Source organism: Alnus glutinosa, chromosome 14 (genome assembly GCF_958979055.1).
Source record: "Alnus glutinosa chromosome 14, dhAlnGlut1.1, whole genome shotgun sequence".
NCBI classification, from domain to species: domain Eukaryota; kingdom Viridiplantae; phylum Streptophyta; class Magnoliopsida; order Fagales; family Betulaceae; genus Alnus; species Alnus glutinosa.
In genome coordinates, this window is record NC_084899.1 from 23,467,516 (window position 1) to 23,489,342 (window position 21,827).

The window sequence follows — 21,827 nt, forward strand, 5'->3', positions numbered from 1 at the left end:
GAATGTGTGCGGGTCGTCTATAGTCCAGAAGCTTTGGAGAGTTGGGCCCGTGTAGACTTGCTGATTTGAGTCTTGGGGGGTTGCCTTTGATGGCATGCATGACTTTGGGTGAGTTGCCTTCGCTACCGCGCATGATTGAGTGATATGCGTGAGAGGATGCTGCATGAGAATTTTCAAGATGCTGACTTGATCGATATATTTCCTTTGATAGCATTGGTGATTGAGTGATTAGCATGATATGTGGCTCTTGTAGATGCTTAGCATGATTCACGGCTGTTAGGGTCTTAGCTTGATTTGCGGCTGCAAGATGCTGTGTGCCAGCATTAGAACCCGCATGCAACAGATACAGCTGCTGCGGCAGGTGTATCAGTAGGTTTAACACAGTACAATTTATCGAACAAATTAACTTCAATAATGAACACTTTAATTATTATTATTACATTAATTTATAGTCCCATATATATATATATTAGAGTAATGTTAAATGTCACGTACACCATGTCTTTTTTGTATTTCTAAAATTGATGTGACTTTTAAAATCACTACAGAATTTATGATAAATCGTTCATCGCTATATATTAAACTTTAATTAAATGGTGTCTCTTGTTTTAGAGACCGAGAGATATAAGGTAATATTTAGAATTATTCATTTTCTTTTTGTTTTTTATAACTTTTATCATGTTCATATCATAACTTGTAAAAACTTTTGATTGTAGTCAAAGTTTGTCATTAAAAAAAAAAATCAATTCGTTCTCCGGGATAAGAGATATGCTAGAAATCTAAATTAAATAGAATGTTTTTAGTATCTTAATATTAATGTCCAAATCAAATAACAATACAAATCAAAACCTCCCATTTTCGAATTTCTTTCATGTTTCTGTCCCATTTTTCACACCGTTTCAATCTGACACTTACGGAATTCACCGTGTATAACCTATCATTGCTTGTGACATGTATTTTATTTGTTTTCTTAAGTTTTTAGGACTCTAAAAAAAACCTGATATTCTTCCAACTCTTTCTATTAATCTTTCTTTAGATCCGGTGGATTTGAAAATAGTTATATATATATATATTATTCCCAGTGTCACAACACTATATGCTCAATAATCATGGTCATCTACTTCAAAAATAATAATAATAATAATAATAATAATAATAATAATAATCATGGTGATCATCAGACTAAAATCTCCAAAGACCTACTAATTATGGGAAAACAGAGGATGAAAGAGGAATATTTCTCATAAAACTTCAGACAAAAGAATTATACACAACACAGGCCAACTTATTCGGCAACTGTCGCAACTGCTAATTCTACCACAAAATCAATGACTGCACTAGAATCTATTTTAAAGTGAGAGGATAACTTGTTCGGTAGGAAGAAGTTAAAAGTGAGAGGATGATCCGATGATAGGCCTAAGAGCATTCACATCCTGTTCAATAAAAATTTTGCTAAAATTGAATTAAACAACATTTTTTTTTTTAATTTCTTTTTTAACTGCCAATATTTCCAAATACTTACATCTGGTTAAGTATTTTTACCTATTCATTTTCATTATTCTATTTGAAATATTCTTTAATTATCTCTTTTCACTATTCTCAAAGAAGAAAGAGAGCAAGATTGTTTTATTTATTTATTATTATTAATATAGGCTATAGTTAAAGGATTTGTTAAGTTACAACTTACAACTGGGCTTTGTAGCTCAACAAACCCTTAGTTATATTGGCTAGCTAGTCCGATGTCGAGCTATATATCTGGAGAATTTTTTGCTGTGGGACTAGGAAAAAATAGTTATTTTGGTTAGGCACATATATGTGAATGCTCAGTCCAATTGGCCTTGCGATTTCGCACGTTAAAAGTGTGTTTTGGAATTTTTTTTTTTATTTATTTATTTTTTTTTTATTTTTTAAAAAAAATGCATACCTAGTCCGTAATCTTAATCCATTAGAGTATTTGTAGTAGTTTCACCAAATTTTACTAGCTAAAATAGGAAAAAATTACTTTTTTTAAAGCATCCAGAGTAGCCTTACCATTTTAACTATCCACAATCAATATTCCATTTAAATAATCATTTTTCCAAATAGAGGTTGTGTGTGATGCATATGAGATAAATAAAAATAAAATGAAAAAGGAAGAAAAAAAAATTAATTTAATTTTTTTATTTATTGTTTTGATGAGTGGACAGTGCTCACTATTGTTTGTGAGTACCATTCACTCATCAATTTATTTATTTATTTATTTTTAGGGTTAAATACATATTTGCCCCCTGTGCTTTACGACCTTTATTTTTTGCCCCATCAGTTTCACTTTTTATCAAATTTGATACCGGTGGTATATGAAAAGACGGAAATGGTACCTCCGTCTAATTTCCCGTCCAAAACTAACATCCAGCCACGTCATCCTACAGGTGTCGGCGTGCATGCGCGACACACGTCCCCACGATACACTTCAGCGCTGACGTGGTTATCATTTTTCTTTATTATTATTTTAATTATTTCTTTTATATATAAAAATATATATATATAAAAAAAATAAAGAAATAAATAAATTCTGAGGGGTGGTCAGCCACCCCTTTGGGCCACATGCGGGTGGCCGAAACCACCCCCATTTGGCTTAGGGGTGGGTCGGCCACCCCCATTAGGCCTGGGGGTGGGTCGGCCACCCCCAAGGGCCAAAATGGGGGTGGCCGAAACCACCCCCATTTGGCTTAGGGGTCGGCCACCCCTAGACCGGCCGGTCTGGAGGTGGCCGACCTACCCCCGTGCCCATGGGGGTGGCCGGCCGCCCCATGTGGCTTAAAGGGGTGCCCAAATTATTTTTTATTTTTTTAAAAAAATCTTTAAAATAATATATATATGATACAAAATATATTGATTTTATTTTATTTTATTTTTTGACATATCCGCACAAGAAGAGGAGGGGGGATTCAAATTAGTAACCTCCATTTCATGTGGCGTGGTCTCCAGCCAATTGAGCTATTCCTTGGAAATAAAAATATATTAATTGTGTATAAAGTACCATGTGTGATATATTTATTAAACCAATGTACCATTTCTGGTAATTATTTAAACTACAGGGGGTACATCATGAAATATATAAAACCACAGGGGTATACATTGGGAAAAAAAATTGTGTTTAAGTAACAAACATTTGGTCATTTTTTGGGTTTTATCAATTAGCTATGCAGATTATTTTGTGTTTCCAATTGTTACACAGGACTGATATCATTTTTTATTTTTTTATTTTATGAAGGGTTCAATTCTTGTCAACATATTATTTTGATACACGACAGACATATATGTTACTTTTGGTTCAAAACAGGAATACCAAATATTATTTGTGTACAAAGTACCATTTGTGATATAATTACAAAAACAAAGTATTATTTTCGGTACTTATTAAAACCACATAGGGCACATCGTAAAATTTATAAAACTACAGGGGTATCTATTGTTAAAAAAAAATTATGGTTCTTAATTTTAAGGAAAAAAAATTACGAGGGTGGCCGGCCACGGGGGTGGTTTGGCCACCCCCAGACCGGCCGATCGGCCACCCCCAGGCCTAATGGGGGTGGCTGACCCACCTCCAAGCCAAATGGAGGTGGCTGAGCCACCCCTATATATTTTCCCATAATTTTTTTTTTTTTTTTTAAAAAAAAGCCTTAAAATAAAGAACTACATTTTTTTTTCCAATAGATACCCCTATAGTTTTATGAATTTCACGATGTGCCCCATGTGATTTTAATAAGTACCGAAAATAATACTTTGTTTTTGTAATTATACCGCAAATGGTACTTTGTACACAAACAATATTTGGTATGCATGTTTGAACCAAAAGTAACCTATATGCTTGTCGTGTATCAAAATAATATGTTGACAAGAATTGAACTCTTCATAAAATAAAAAAAATGCTATCAGTCTTGTGCAACAATTGGAAACACAAAATAATCTATGTGGCCAATTGATATAACCCAAAAAATGACCAAATGTTTGTTACTTAAACACAATTTTATTTTCCCAATGTATACCTTTGTGGTTTTATATATTTCATGATGTGCCCCTTGTAGTTTAAATAATTACCAGAAATGGTACCTTGGTTTTATAAATATATCACACATGGTACTTTGTACACAATTAATATATTTTTGTTTCCAAGGAATAGCTCAATCAGCTGGAGACCACGCCACATGAAATGGAGGTTACTAGTTTGAATCCCCCCTCCTTTTCTTGTGCGGATATGTCAAAAAATAAAATAAAATCAATATATTTTGTACCATATATATATATATATATATATATATATATATATATATATATATATATATATATATATATATATATATATATATATATATATATATATATATATATATATATTATTTTAAAGATTTTTTTTTAAAAAAAAAAAAAAAAAAAAAAAAAAATTGTTGGGGTGGTCGAGCCACCCCTTTAGGCCACATGGGGCGGCCGGCCACCCCCAAGGGCCACGGGGGTGGTTCGGCCACCCCCAGACCGGCCGCAAAGGGGTGGCTAAGCCACCCCCTAGAATTTATTTTATTTTATTTTATTTTATATATATATATAAAAGAAATCATTAAAATAATAATAAAGAAAAATTATAGCCACGTCAACGCTAAAGTGTATCATGGGGACAGGTGTCGCGCATGCACGCCGACACCTGTAGGATGACGTGGCTGGACATTAGTTTTGGACGGGAAATTAGACGGAGGTACCATTTCCGTCTTTTCATATACCACCAGTATCAAATTTGATAAAAAATGAAACTGAGGGGGCAACAAATAAAGGTCGTAAAGCACAGGGGTGTACATGCTATTTAACCCTTATTTTTACCAAATTGGTGAGACTGCTGATAACTAATTTAAGACTATTTCAGCAAATTGGCTCACCAAAATAACCAAAAACTATTTTGGTGAGTCTAGTAAGAATACTTTTAGAGCACTAGCATTATCTTTCTTAAATCTCATTATTTTCCCTAAATGTAGGAAAAACTTCTAAAAATACCCTTGAATCATATTTCCTTGTTGTTCTCTAAACTAAGGAAACACCAAGGAAACCAAAATCTGTACCATAGATCTAGAGAAGCAAAAGTGGTTTATTTAACATTATTTTAATGTATTATAGAGTGCATTTAAATAGAGAATGAAAAAGTGGTTTAATTTCCTAAATTGAAAAAAAGTTTAGAAGAAGCTGCTGATGATCTTTATGTGCTGCTATAGTGCCACTTTGGCTGAAAACATCCACCAATAATATTATAAAGGCTTGCCAATAGTGACTGCACAAAACATGGAATATGATCCTCCATTTCAATTAATTTCAAATGAAATGGATGCTATCCATTTCAAATGAAATTTCGGAATTTAAAGTTGATAGATTTAATGGTGTATATGAAGTTAATGTTGACACGTCTTTTACAAATTTAAATAATGTGAAATCATGTACACCATTAGATGCACTAACTTCAAATTTTAACCATAAAATGGATGGTATCCATTTCATTTGAAATATAGAGGATCCTATTCCACAGAACACGTTCAAGAGGCTAAAATTGCTATAGAATGTAGAAAAAATTGCATCATTGGTCCCTGTGGTTGGTGTAAATTACAAATCGCTCCATGTGATATCAAAATTAATTCAGAAATCCTTATGGTTGACATAATTTACAAATCGTTCCCTTGACTCAAATTCCGTTAAAATTTTTGACAAAATCCGTTAGGCTCTACGTCAGCGCCAATCAGATGGTGAAACGTGTCAATTTTAATAAAAAAAATTAAATATATAAATATATAAACCTTAAAAAATTATTATTTTTAAAAAAAAAAATTTGAAAAGAGAAAAGGGGTTTGGCAGCCACCCCTGGCCACCCCCAGCCTATTCAACACTTCAATCGTCGATGGGTGTGTGGAAAAATTGACTGAAATGTTGGAACAGCGTGATGTTTGGTAACATGTGCAAAGCAATTATTGGAACAAAGTGAATTTGCCAATTGGTTTCTTGAATAAATATCTCTCACCAGCAGAACAATAAATTTCTTCTGGTGTGAAGGTTCCAGAAAGACTATTAAAGGAAAGCTTATTTTAAGTGTAAACTCGATTTATTATTCACAATTTCTTGCATATCACATTCATTAATTTAAATGATATTATCATTTTTCTATTGGTAGTTGTTAAAAGTTTGAACTGGTGAATCTACACTCTCACAAAAGAGGAAGAGGGAGAGGGAGAGGGAGAGGGAGAGGAGGAAATTGATGGAATTATTCTATGTATCATTCTTAAGATATTATTTTGTAGATTCTTTTGGATTTAGATACTTAATTCTTTATTACATTTTTTTTTTCTGGTAAGTTACATTGTTATTTAAGCTACATTGGGAGATTAGTATTTTGCTTTTGATACTTTTTGTATTATGGTTTTATGAGAATTTGGTTATCTTGTAAGCAACTGTAATTGCGGTACATAGGAAGTGCCCAAATAAAAGTCGGAATTCAGATTAATTAAGGGCCTCTCATTCTTTGACCTTCAATCTCTTTGGGAGGGTGGTGCATGGATAAGAGATAAACAAGTTTGAATAGATGCCACTGCTGGTTTTGATGTCCCCAAAGCGAACCACATGGATTGTATTAATTTATATTGGTATTGGCTTTGATAATGTGTGTGTATATATATATATATATATATATATATATATATATATATATATAGCAATTAACGTTGTATTTATATTGGTTTAGATAATGTAAACAATGTTTTGAAAAGTCCAAAAAAAACTGACGTCAGTAAGAGCAAGAGATTTTTAACACAATCAATTCTTATTACCATAAGCAAAACAAAAATGGAAAAAGGCTTTTTCAAGCAATAATGCATGAGAGTGAACAAAGGGTTGGAAGAAAACTTCAAAGAAGACTTAGACAAACTTTTGTAAAACAGACTTTAATAATTGAGAGGGAAAAGGCCGTAGAGAAACTTCACCGAGGACTTGACAATCAACTAATTGGCTCTGTCCAAGAATGGTTCTTCTTTTCATTAATTGCTGCTGGGACAGGCTATTCAACATTGCCATTGCGTGTATTCTCTCAAATACTCGGCGTAATTTATTGTTCTTTAAGTCTTTTTTTTTTTTTTTTTAAAAACAAATTATTCTTTTAAGTCTTATGACTTGTTTTGTCTTTTAATTAGAAGATGCAGACGCTTTTAGTTATTGTTACCAAGTCTTCTGCTAAGTCTTTTGTTTTGATATCAACTGAAGTAGCAAAAGACTTGATAACTTGTTTTATCTTTTAAAATTAAAATACGCAGGCGCTTCTAGTTATTGTTACTAAGTCTTCTGCTAAGTCTTTTGTTTTGATATCAACTAAAGTAGCGAAAGACTTGATAACAACAACTAGAAGCGTTTGCATCTTCTAATCAAACTTGATTGTAATAACATACATGATTGAAGTTGGAGATAGTGTTTTGGCCAAAACTCGATTGTAATATTTGTAGTTGAACTTAAATTATAATATTTATAATTGAACTTTTATCTGTAGTTTAAATGTATTATTAAATGTTATTTATGATCACTCTCACAACTTGAAAATTTATGATCATTGTTAGACAATATGTGTATATTTCAATTAAACATAATTATTTTTTAACAATTTACCCGTGTGTATTTTCAAGAGATTAGATTGTTAAAAGTCACTTGCAATGCATGTGACTGACATTTCATCCAAAAAGACTGAAGGCTCGTTTGGGTGTACGATTTTTTTTTTTCTATTGTATTTTACTATTCTTTACTATATTCGAAATTGTGAACACCAAAAAAATTTGTTTTTAAAAATTATGTTTTGATGGTTTAAAGAATCTATAACAAAATTAGAAAAAATTAGATAAAACTTGAGGAGAATTTAGATTTCAAAAATCAACTCAAACATATTTTTCAAAAATAAGAAAATATAATTAAAAAACATGAGTTACCCAAACATGTCTAAAATCTTAATGAATGGGTTAACTTGTGACAGTTTAGTAATTTGTAAGGTTCGATTGTCAATCTTTCTTGTGGTTTCCGAGAAGAGTAATGATAGACAGAGGACTATTAGCCGTCCCTTGTTCGGCACTTTCCACAAAGAAAATGTATTTTATTAAAAAAAAAAATGAAGGAAAGTGTATTTTATAAGAAAAATAAAAATAAAAGAAAACACTTTCCTTCTAGAAAGTGCCGGACAGAGATGGCTAATTTTTCCATGTCTACCATTACTCTTCCGAGAAACTCCCACAATTTAGTGCTCGCAAGTCAAACAAGGGTTGAAAAAAAGCTTCAAAGGCGAACAATCAACTTGTCAATAATCAAACTTCTTGTCCTTGAGAGGGAACATCATCATCTTTTGTCAAACAAACTTTAGAAGCTAGCGTTGATGAACTTCACATGAGAAGTAACGGAGCCTTGCGGCGAGCAGAGCCACTATTATTTCGCTTTTTTTTTTTTTTTTTTTTTTTTTTTTCCTGGAGCAATAACACAGAGAGACCTGTTATTCTTTCATCTTTTATCCATCTCTAAGGTAAATGCTCAGTCTTAAAATGAATTCCTTGAAAACTCTAGAAAAAGGGTCATTCTTTCTCTATTTTGGTGAGCTATTTTTTTAAAATTCTCCCAACAGCCTCACCGTTTTAACTATTTACTATCACTATTCCATTTAAATAATGTGTTTTTTAGATTTCTTTATTTTTTTCTCTTATTAATCTTTTTATACAACAAGTTACCATACACCTTCATCTTGAGATTAGATCATTGTTAAGAAATTCATAGAAGTTTTCATTTGCTTCTCAACCAAATTCAAGAAATAAATAAAGAAAAAATAAATGAAAGAACCACAAAGTTTATGTCAGGGACAAAGAAACCTTCATGTCCATGAAATAAAGACATCATTGTGTGAGGGAGATGAGAGATGAGAGATGGGAGAAGAAAATGGGAGAAAAAAGGAAAAATATGTGCTAGTCATGTAAGAGAGAAATGAGAAACAAAATTGGTGAGAGAGTTGATGAGTGAATATTTTCACTCACCAAAACTTTTTGGTTAAAGTGGTGAGGCTGCTGAGAGTAGTTTTTTAGTATTTTCATCAAATTGGCTCACCAAAATAATTATTTTGGTGAGGCTACTATGAATGCTCTTAGAGCACTAGCAGTATCTTCCCTTATTGCAAGAAAAACTCTTAAAAAAAACCCTTGAATCATATTCCCTTGTTCCTTAAACTAAAGAAACACCAAGGGAATAACAAATTATACCATAGATCTTGATAAGCAAAAGTGGTTCCTTTAATATTATTTTAATGTATTATAAAGTGTATTTAAATAGAAAATGAAAAAGTGGTTTAATTTTCTAAATTGAAAAAAAGTTTGGGAGAGGCTGCTGATGATCTTTATGCGTTGCTATAGTGCCACTTTGGCTGAAAACATCCACCAATAATAAAGGCTTACCAATAGTGACTGCACATAACACGGAATATGATCCTCACCATTTCAATTAATGAAAAATGAAATGGATACTATCCATTTCAAATAAAATCTCGAGATTTAAAGTTGATGCATTGAGTGGTGCATATGAAGTCAATATTGACACATTTTTTAAAAATTTAAATAAAGTGAAATCATGTACACCATTAGATGCATCAATTTTAAATCTTGACAGAAATGGGCGCGGAAGCGGTTGTTCTCAAACTCTTCTCTCTAGGGCCTTATTCCTGTGAGTTTCTTCGTTTTTTCCAATAACACCTTGTTGACTCTTTGCTGAATCAAAAGATCTTTCATTAAAGAGAAATTATTCATGCTATTTAACTTTTCAACTTTATACTTGTGCAGTTATGCTCGCTATATTTATTGTAATCTTTAATCTGAATACTGAACCTTAATTAGCTTTCATATCACTTATTGTGCAAAAGGCTACAATTACAATAAATAAAACAAAACAATCATACATATTATTATATAGACGGGAAAATGCATGCGATATATATATATATATATATATAGATTATTTATGGTTCATATTTTACAGAATTTACTTTTAATTATGAGTGACCATGCATATGCATGTTGTTCTCTATATGTACGTACATATTAATAATTCACAAACTAGTTTTTGGTGTGAACATCGTCAAATTAAGGTCCTCAACATAAGAACACGTTGATTGTATAGATTATATGTTAATTTAATTAACTGTTAGTTTGTTACATTAGTTAGACAGTTATACAATAGTTAGACAGTTAGACAACAGTTAGAAAGGAGCGCATGCTCTGTTTTTTCATGTGCGTGACAAGAGAGATTAAGGAAGAAGAGAAGGAAGAAATGATGGTTCGGGTGCTGCAAGCTTGGACATGACCGAAGGAAGAAGAGAGAAGAGAGGGAGAGATGGTTCGGGTTTATAGGGAAGAAGAAAGAACAGAAAGAGGAAGTAAGGAAGTGTGCGTGAGTGAGGAGGAGAGGGATCCGGATAAGAGAGAAGGAAGAAGAGAAAATAAGTGAGATACTTGTCCCATTGTGAGTGGTTGGGAGAAGATGGGATAATCTTCTGATGTGAAAACAAAAGTTAATGTCATAAACATTGACAAGAATATCAAGAAGAATAAATTGCAGGCCAATAACGACAAAAAGTTCAAGAAAAATGGCTCAAATCCCAAATATCAAAACAACAAAAAGAAAGAACATTGGTGTTGTTTGGCAAGAACCTGGACAGAACAGAGTAATGCTGGACAGAACAGAGTAATGCGCTCTACTGTTTTTTTTATATATATATATATATATATATATATATATATATATATATATATATATATATATATATATATATATATATATATTTTCTAATAACAATCAACATCAAAACATTCATACTTTTTTACTTTTTATATCATATTATCAATAATTTTTTATTATTACTCAAATAAAAAAAATTGATACAATACAAAATTTTTTCACTTTTTTATACAAATTCTTTTTACTTTATATCATATAATCACTTTTTACTAATTTTAAAATTAACAACTCACTATTTTATTCTGTACCTATTTTTGTCAAACAAAATCATTGTTCGGAGTGTGGCAAGTAAGGGCATTACTCATATCAATGTCAATTTAACTTTTTCTCTCCGATGTCAATTTAAATTAAATGCTCAAGAAAAAATAAGAAATCTTTAAAGTTTATAAATTTCCATCCTCTAGACTCTAGAATGATGATAAGATTGTGCAACGTAAGTGTATACGAACACAATACTTAAGTCACATAGGAAAGTTCTCTTCTTTTTCTTTTTTTTTTTTAATTTATTTTGAAAAAGTCACGGGACTGAGAAAAAATAAAATAAAAATAAAGAAATTAGTGATGCTGACCCTTATCTCTCTCTCTTGGCCCTATTCGCAAGTTGCATGGTTGGAAAGGTCAAAGAATTTATTATGAAAGTTGATTGATATATGCCTTGAGACTTTTGTGGCAGATTCATTATTTGATTTGGGTTCTTGTACCAATTTGTACATTGGATTTGATGTGAATCCACAAAATTTCTTCTACAATTGACACAAATTTCATGCATGCATTTAATGAATAGATTTGTCAAGCCTACAGCTTACCAATATATTTGTTAATATCGGTGAGTAAAAAAAAAAAAAAAAAAAAAAACCACAAATTGTTTATTTGAATTTATATGTGGATTGAGTTTCGCTTGCCTCGGTGAAAAGACTACTGAAAATCTCCTATAAAAAATGAACGGTTAAGAGTGCGCGTAAGATTAAAGGAGAACTTTTCTTTATTATAATTGGAGGCAATATTAACCGTTTATTCTTTCACTCTCATCAAGTCAAGTTGGGTCCCGTTATTTTTTTAATTTTCTATTCATATTTGTAGACGACTCTTGTATTTGGAGTTGGAGAACAGAAAGGAGTTTTTTGTCCTGTGAAGAGTAACTGCACGGCAGGAGAGAAAAATAAGAAACGTAACTCCACGTCAGAATGCAAAGCAAAGACAAATAACAGAGAATAATAACCGCACGTCAGCATGCAAGACGAAGAGCGCATGCTCTGTTTTCATTGCGTATATATATAAAGCAACACTTTGTTTACTTTGAGTGCGTGTGAAGAGAGACTAATCTGATTTTGCCTTGTTAACATCTTGTTGTTTGATAAAAGTCGAAAGGCAGCCATGGCAGCAAATCCCAAGCCTCCTCATCTTCTTTTCCTTCACCTTCTCTTGCTCTCCACACTTTCTTTACAGATCACAGCATCACCGGCAACACAAGCAGAAGCTCTTGTAAAATGGAAAAACAGCCTCTCCCCTCTTCCCGGCCCTCTTCTAACTTCATGGTCCCTCGCCAACCTCAACAACCTTTGCAACTGGACAAGCATTGCCTGCAACGACTCAACCGGAACAGTCTCCGAGATAAACCTCTCAGGTGCCAAGCTCAACGGAACACTGGCCCACTTCAACTTCACTCCGTTCCTTAATCTCACCCGCTTCGACCTCAGCCACAACAATCTCAGCGGACCAATGCCTTCGGAGATAGGCCGGCTAACGGAGCTTCAGTATGTAAGTCTTCTCGACAACCATCTCGATGGGACAATCCCATATCAGATTAGCAATCTTCAAAAGGCATGGTACATAGACCTTGGATCAAACTTCTTGGTAAATCCTGATTGGTCTAAGTTTTCTGCCATGCCATTGTTGACCCATCTTGGGTTCAATTCCAATAAACTCGCTTCAGGGTTCCCAGGATTTATACTTGATTGTAAGAACTTGACTTACTTGGATTTATCCCAGAATCACTTGACTGGACCAATACCAGAATCTGTATTTACCAATCTGGGCAAGCTTGAATACCTTGATCTTTCTGCTAATTTATTCCAAGGGCCATTGTCACCAAACATTTTCCACCTTTCCAAGCTCCAAACTCTTTATCTGGATACAAATCAGTTCTCTGGCTCAATTCCATCCGAGATTAGGAACTTGAAAGATTTGCTGAATTTATCACTTTCAGAAAACCACCTCTCTGGCCCAATTCCACCGGAAATAGGCCTATTGACAAAGCTCCAAATTCTTTATCTGTATAAAAATCAGTTCTCTGGCTCAATTCCATCGGAGATTGGGAACTTGAAAGATTTGCTGAATTTCACACTTTCAGAAAACCACCTCTCTGGCCCAATTCCACCGGAAATAGGCCTATTGACAAAGCTCCAAACTCTTTATCTGCATAAAAATCAGTTCTCTGGCTCAATTCCATCCGAGATTGGGAACTTGAAAGATTTGCTGGATTTAGCACTTTCAGAAAACCACCTCTCTGGCCCAATTCCACCGGAAATAGGCTTATTGACAAAGCTCCAAACTCTTTATCTGCATACAAATCAGTTCTCTGGCTCAATTCCATCCGAGATTGGGAACTTGAAAGATTTGCTGAATTTATCACTTTCAAGAAACCACCTCTCTGGCCCAATTCCACCGGAAATAGGCCTATTGACAAAGCTCCAAACTCTTCATCTGTATAAAAATCAGTTCTCTGGCTCAATTCCATCGGAGATTGGGAACTTGAAAGATTTGCTGGATTTAGATCTTTCAGAAAACCACCTCTCTGGCCCAATTCCACCGGAAATAGGCCTATTGACAAAGCTCCAAACTCTTTATCTGTATACAAATCAGTTCTCTGGCTCAATTCCATTCGAGATTGGGAACTTGAAAGATTTGCTGGATTTAGATCTTTCAGAAAACCACCTCTCTGGCCCAATTCCACCGGAAATAGGCCTATTGACAAAGCTCCAAACTCTTCATCTGTATACAAATCAGTTCTCTGGCTCAATTCCATCCGAGATTGGGAACTTGAAAGATTTGCTGGATTTATAACTTTCAGAAAACCACCTCTCTGGCCCAATTCCACCGGAAATAGGCCTATTGACAAAGCTCCAAACTTTTCAACTGTATACAAATCAGTTCTCTGGCTCAATTCCATCCGAGATTGGTAACTTGAAAGATTTGCTGGATTTATCACTTTCAATAAACCGCCTCTCTGGCCCAATTCCACCGGAAATAGGCCTATTGACAAAGCTCCAAACTCTTTATCTGTATACAAATCAGTTCTCTGGCTCAATTCCATCCGAGATTGGGAACTTGAAAGATTTGCTGGTTTTAGTACTTTCAGAAAACCACCTCTCTGGCCCAATTCCACCGGAAATAGGCCAATTGACAAAGCTCCAAACTCTATATCTGCATACAAATCAGTTCTCTGGCTCAATTCCATCCGAGATTGGGAACTTGAAAGATTTGCTGAATTTATCACTTTCAATAAACCGCCTCTCTGGTCCAATCCCACCGGAGATTGGAAATATGACATCGCTGCAGATTCTTAATCTCAGCATTAACCAACTCTATGGGGAGTTGCCGGACACCATTTCTCGCCTCACTAATTTAACATCAATCTCTCTTTTGATCAATAACTTCTCAGGCACTATTCCGAGTGACTTTGGGAAGTATAGTAATCTGAGCCATGTTAGCTTTTCCTACAACAGCTTCTCTGGAGAATTGCCACCTGAATTGTGCAGCAGCTTTGGTCTTCATAATTTCACAGTGAATAACAACAACTTCACAGGGCCATTGCCAGAGTGCTTGAGAAATTGCAAGCAACTAAAGAGAGTGCGGGTTGATGGGAACCGATTCAATGGAAACATTACAAATGCATTTGGATTTCATCGAAATCTTAGTGTGATTTATCTTAGTGACAATCAATTTGTTGGTGAAATCTCAGCGGCATGGGGAGAATGTGAATCTCTCACTAATTTGCAGATGGACAGAAACAGAATTTCTGGGAAAATCCCATTAGAGCTTGGAAAGTTGACTCGACTGGAGGTTTTGAATCTGGACTCCAACGAATTGTCCGGGGAAATTCCAACTGTACTTGGAAATCTAAGCCTGCTGTACAAGCTCAATCTGGGCAGGAACCATTTGACAGGAGAGATTCCTCAGAGTCTAGGCAGTTTGACTGAACTTAGCAATCTTGATTTGTCTAGAAACAGTTTGACTGGGAACATACCAAAAGAACTTGGGAACTGTGGTAAATTATTGATGTTGGACTTGAGCAACAACAACCTGTCAGGGGTAATACCATCCGAGCTTGGTAACTTACTCAGGTTGCAGTTATTGTTGGACCTCAGCAGCAATCGACTCTCAGGAAATATTCCTCAAAACCTTGCGAAGCTTTCATCATTGGAGAGTCTTAATGTGTCACATAACCAACTTTCAGGGGAAATCCCATTATCGTTTACTGGCATGGTTAGTCTACGCAACACCTCCATCGATTTTTCATACAACAATTTAACAGGTTCGATCCCAACTAGTACAGTTTTCAAAGATGCACCTGCGAAAGCTTATGTTGGAAACTCAGATTTGTGCGGAGATGCAGAAGGACTATCTACTTGTTACACAGATTCCAGAAAGAAAAAACATTCTAATACAACTCTATTAGTTGTCCTCGTTCCTATCTGTGGCCTATTGCTGCTTGCAATCATTGTTGCTGGACTCATAATATGTTATTGGAGGACAAAACCCCTTGATGGAGAAAGCATAGCAATTTTAGAGTTTGAGCAGAAGGCTGAGTCACTGATATGGGGAAGAAAATGTAAATTCACATTTCGGGATATCGTGAAGGCCACGGAAAACTTCCATGAGGAGTATTGCATTGGAAAAGGAGGATTTGGAAGCGTTTACAAAGCGGCATTGCCAACAGGTCAGATTGTTGCAGTTAAAAGATTTAACTTGTCAGACTCCGGTGACATCCAAGCGACCAGTCTTAAGAGTTTTGAGAATGAGATTCGCATGTTGATAGAAGTCAGGCACCGCAATATCATTAGGCTTTATGGGTTCCGTTCCATTAGGGGGTGCACGTACTTGGTTTATGAATACGTAGAGAAAGGCAGTTTGGGAAATGTATTGTATGGGGTGGAAGGGAAAGCAGAACTTGACTGGGGTAGACGACTGAAAATCGTGCAAGGTGTGGCTCATGCAATTGCTTACTTGCACCATGATTGCTCTCCTCCAATTGTGCACCGGGACATAACTGTGAACAACATATTGTTGGAGTTAGAGTTCGAACCGCAGCTCTCAGATTTTGGCATTGCAAGATTGTTAAGTTCAGATACCACAACAGTTGCTGGGACTTATGGCTACATGGCTCTGGGTAAACTAATTACAATCTAGTTTCTGCATGTTTGTACTGTTCATTTCAGGTATTTGTCTTAGGATAGACTACTTACATTCCTATAATAATTATGAAAAGAGTAAAAAAAAAAAATGCTACTCGATCTTCCAGGGTTCCCTGAAATTCCTTGGAATTCAAATAGGATAGAAAATTTCAGGTAGACTCTTCCCAGGTAATCCTCGTCCAATGGAGTATGGGATATGATAAGAAAAAAAAAAAAAAAGTACAATTTTAAGAGAAATGATAGACAGGGGACAAACCGTCCCCTGTAAGTCACTTTTTAATTAAAAAAAAAGGTGTATTTTAATAATAAAAAAAAGTATACTATTTTATCATTCGTTTTTTTTAATTAAAATATGTTTTTTTTAATAAAAATTGATGGATAGGGGACGGTTGATCATTTCTCCAATTTTTAAAGCTTAAAAAAAGTTCCCTTGATAGAAGAAAGGCCAGGGTTTCTCATATTAGGAAGTGTTCATTTTTATCCTGTAGCCAATGTATGAGTTTTCATGCACATATTATATCATTAAATGGATGTTGATTTTGTTTTATGGATGTGCATGCAGAAATCGCATTCACGACGACGATAACAGATAAATGCGATGTTTATAGCTTTGGAGTGGTGGCATTAGAAGTTATGATGGGAAGGCACCCAAAGGAGCTCTTATCTTCCCTGTTATCGTCCAAATCAACAACGGCAGTATTAGACAATACATAATTTCTTCTAAAAGATGTGCTAGATCAAGGACTCCCACAACCCACAGGCCAAATTGCGCAAGAGGTGGCAATTGTGGTGACTATAGCCTTACAATGCGTGGGTGACAAGCCAGAGTCACGACCCACCATGAGTTTTGTGGCACAAGAACTGTCAGCTCGAATCCAAGCTAGCTTGCAATTCCTACCCAATCGACAAGATGACCGTTAGAATTTAGCAAGCTTACAACTTAGAAGCCTTTACAAATAGAACAAATTGGCATTGTAGGGTACGTTGTGATTAGGATTTGGCAGAGCTATAGCGAGGCCTAGAATTTATTTTGCATTAATATTTCCCTCTCATTCTGGTAGCATTTAGTAAATTAAAATGTTGGACTTTAATGTATGTTTCGTTTGTTAATGTTTTTTAAATTGTGTTATATATATATATATATATATATATATATATATATATATATATATATATATATATATATATATATATATATATATATATATATATATATATATATTAATGTGTTGTAAATGCTAAAGTAACTTTGAGTATTTTGGGTTTTGAGTTGTTTGTTAGTGTTTTTGTTTTAAAAAGAAAAAACAAAAGGAAGAGATAAAAGTATTATCAAACAAACATTGTTTTTTTTTTTTTTTTTTGGAATAATCTATAGGTCTAACGTCCAGTTGAGCACTAGGGACAGCAATCTTGAACCCTAATAGTGGCACTCTTTTGCCTCATGACTTCCATGTTAATTATGAATTGTATATTTTTTCCATAGTAATTTTTACTATAATTAATTTTACCTACCATAATCAGCCAACTTTTGAGATTTTTCTAGTTTCAACACGTGCCTTGTTGGAATATTCCTGAGCAAAGAAAAAAAAAATTAAATGCTAATAATTTTCTGGAGTAAAATTGCTAAAATTGCTTTTACAATTTGATGCAATGGTTACAACACTGCCATTGTCTGATGGAGATGAAGAGGCACAACTTAAAAGGATTGCAAAACTGCAGGTATGGAGTCAACTGATTGACCATGCTCAAATTCAAGATTCTAACAATTTTTGTATGAATTGATTTTGATGGTGGTGTGGTTTTGCTTGGGTATTTCTGGGTAGAGAAATTGAGTTGCTACTATTTTTTATGTTAAAGTTGAAATTGTTGTTTTGTTTCCTGTTACGTATAGCTTGGTTATTAGTTGTGGTTCTGCTTTGGTGAGGTTGTAAGGTTGATTTGGCTAAATCTTAGAAGATTGGGATTTATTGAGGTTTTGGCTCTTATCACTTTGCATCATTTGTAATAAAATGCAAAAGTGAGATGTTATTGTCTGAGGTTTTTTCATTAGTAACTGAAGCGGCCATAAATTTCTACTTTAACGTATTCAAATGTTATTAATTTATACTGAGAGTGGTGCTTTATATTTTGCTCGCGTTGAGTTGTTAATTGTATGCTGGCAAATTGGATGCTGTATTTCCTTCATCTTTCTAAATTGTGTTTATGCAGTTTTGATTGTTCTATGTGGTGGGAAAATCCCCTCAGCATGATTGGTGGTCACTTGTTAATTGATTGCCATTAGCAGCAATGTCGGCTTGTGCTTGCTTTCCAGGAACCATCCTGTGAAGGTGGCAAGTTATCCAGAAGCCAAAAATTTCACTTATGCTCCGTTTGTTTCGGCGTAAAATGATTTCTGAAAAATGATTTCGGCATTTTTCGGTGTTTGGTTGGAGCGAAAATAATGGTCAATGAAAATCATTTTCGGTTTGACCGTAAAAGCTTCTTTAATTTTTGGAAAACGATTTACGATTTTTAAAACCGTTAATCGTTTTCCGAAATTAAGCTCTTCGTCCTTACACGCATGTTTGATATCCGATCGTCAAAATTTAGCAATTGTCGGTTGTCGGGATCCAGTTGGCGCCGGAGTCCGACAATATCTGGTTGCCGGGAACCTGCAGGCACTGGAATCAGGCCATCGGAATTCTGCCGGCGCCGAAATCCGGCCACCAGCAGACCAAATTCCGGCCGGAATAATGCCTGATTCCGGCCAAGTCGGCCGGATCTGGCCAAAACTGCCGGGATCCGGCTGGATCCGGAAGATTCCGGCCGGATCTGGCCAAAATGGATGGGATCCGGCCGGATATGACTTGATCCGGCCGGATCCGGAAGATTCCTAAGCAAACGAAAATTATTTTACGTCGAAACAAACGGAGCATTAGTCAAAAAGTCAGCTTTTCAGTAGCCATATAAAATATCAATAATATGGGACTCTTAAGCTCAAATGCTTTAAAAAAAGGTTCATAAACAAATAATGTAATGTGATTGACTAGAGGGAAAACGGTTAGGAAGTCATGGACTTTAATTCCGAGAATTAAAGGGAATAGATAGAATAAAAAGTCATAAATATATAAGGGCAGAATCATATTTAGCCTCAGTTTTCAACTGATTTGAATTTAGTCCTTGTAAAGATCAAGAAAAATAAATAGAATATTTAGCAATTAATAAATTATATTTATTAAACAGATGTGACAAATAATAAGTTCTAAGTAGATAAATTTAAATGATTGGAATAAAAATGAGTTTAAGATAAAATAACGAAAATTTGAATAATAAAATACTACTAATAGGCCTTTAGGAAATACTAAATAGCTAATTGTATGGTAAGTGTAATTAAATTAAATGTGGGATTGGATGTTAATTATTAAATAATAAAATAAAATAACATGGGGTACTGCAGTAATTTGTAGAAAGTGTAGGGTTTAAAATAAAAATGGAGATCCCTTGAGCCACATGTCAGCCTGTGATTGGCCTAAAGAGATATCCTTATCTCTACCCTCATCTTAGAAAAGAAAAAAGAAAAGAAAAGAAAAAGAACAAAAGGGCAAAGCCCTTTGACCGAATGCCCCCCCCCTTCCTCTTTTCTTTCTTCTTTTTCCCTCCCGGTTGCAGCTCCCTTTCCCCTTCTCTCTTTCTCTTTTCTTCTTCCTTTCTTCTCTCTATTCCACACACTAACTGTGACGACCCTTTTTTTTTTTTTTTTTAATTTTTTTTTATACAAAACGTAAACAAGTCATCGCAATGGCACGACTACTTGTCGCTCAGCCAACATAGGCACATGTCCATAACATGCACCTGATATACATAATTACATCTATAGCGGAAGAAATCATAATACTATCAACAAAGCGGAAAAACATAACTATAATCACACTCGCTATCTAAACAAATGCGAGCCATAACACAAGTCTATCTGTTTAAAGTTTAACTACATATAACTATTACAAAAGAATGGCTTATACAAAATAATGTGTGACACATACATCAAGCCATATACAAAAGTACCCAAAAATAAGGACACCATAGTCCTACCCCACTACAATCGTCGCTACGTGCATCAATCGTAGTAACCCAAGTAGTGTGCTACCGGATCATTGTCCGCCTCAAGAGTACTTGCAATCATAGGTATATCATCTACACGGTTGTGGTGGTATCCACATCCGCATAAGTGAAATGATGAGTTCACCGCCACCTCAGTGGTCTAAGACTAACTGAGTTTTCACAAAGAACCAACCTTTATTTTATTTTTAGTCGTTGGTAGCGCGCCAAGCGGCTACGTGGATTTTAAATTTATAAGTTTACCACTCGCAATAGTACGTATCGATTGTACTATAGTAAGGGTGATCAAACCACAGAGATTATTGGTTGTTTTGCGTAATAGGATATGAAAAGGAGCGTATTTAACTTAATCAACAAAAGTAAAAACAAAAGTTGTAGAATTGAAGCTACAACGATAAAGTGAAGGAAATGAAAACGGAAATGAAATTAACTTAAAAGAAAACTTAGGGTGTTGATCCTATCCAATCCTCAACCTATGCAATGCTTAAAGTCTATATGGATCTTCTTAACATGCTTGATATGAGCGCGTAATGGGCGTCAACCATTACAACGACCTCGACGTGAAAACACTCTAGTTAAGACGGAATCATAAAGCACCTAGGTTTACATTAATCAACTCCACGTAAAGACTAAACTATAATTGAAAAGACATTTACTCTACCTAAGGTGTGGAGTGACTAATGTTCCCTAGCTTACTACTCTATAACACATCCTAATGAGTATACACAATACATGAAAACCCTAACTAGGCCACAATGACAAAATATCTAGTTTCACACCAAATTATTCCACATAAAGTTAAACTACAATTGAAAGACAATTAGACTACCAAAGGGGTGAAATGATTGGTGTTCCCTAGCATACCCTATAAGGTGACTCTAATGAGAAATCATACATCATGTCAAATAGCACCATTGAAAAAGACATCATTCTTGTTTCCAAGAATGTTGGTTTTACTCAAGACTTCAAGAAAAACTCATAGACAAGTTAAACTCTTTTTCATGAATAAATTTGATTGGAATCTTGATACCAAAACCTTTTAGCATGGGTTTTGATATCCTCTAGCCCTTAGCAATCATCAAACATCTAAAGAGAACCCTAAAAACCTCAAGAACACTTCATGGTTTTTGGATTGGATTTGGATCAAACCCTAAGACTAAATTAGCTAGACATGAATTTAAACTAATCTAAGCATGGAAATGAATGAAAACAGTAAAGGAACAAAGGAAAAATGAATTGAAATCAACTATATTAAACTTAAAGAAATTCGGATTACAAAAGAGGAAGAAAATGAAGAACAAGCTAAGCTAGAACTTGAAATTAAGGAAAGGAAATTGTTCTATGGAATTAAGCCTAGAAAACGTGCATCAAAGTAAACTAAAACATGAAGAATTAAAGTGATACACCTGAGAGAATCCGAACAAACCCCAAAAGATGCATGTTCTAACCTAAAACCCTAATCTCATATATATAGAGAATTGGATTACAAAAGAACATCAAGAGCTAATCCTA

General features: G+C 34.5%; 2 protein-coding genes across 2 annotated transcripts; both read left to right on the forward strand.

The window, feature by feature from the left end:
- The first annotated feature begins 12,097 nt into the window (after positions 1-12,097).
- Positions 12,098-17,341, forward strand: LOC133857902 (LRR receptor-like serine/threonine-protein kinase FLS2). Its single transcript, XM_062293279.1, has 2 exons — positions 12,098-16,195; positions 16,783-17,341. The coding sequence occupies exon 1, from the start codon at positions 12,181-12,183 to the stop codon at positions 13,867-13,869; it is 1,689 nt and encodes a 562-aa protein (XP_062149263.1). The 5' UTR covers positions 12,098-12,180; the 3' UTR covers positions 13,870-16,195; positions 16,783-17,341.
- LOC133856842 (MDIS1-interacting receptor like kinase 2-like) lies at positions 14,350-16,934 on the forward strand. The gene is made up of 2 exons (XM_062291882.1): positions 14,350-16,195; positions 16,783-16,934. Exons 1-2 carry the CDS (start codon positions 14,350-14,352, stop codon positions 16,932-16,934), a joined length of 1,998 nt encoding a protein of 665 aa, XP_062147866.1.
- Positions 17,342-21,827: the final 4,486 nt, after the last annotated feature.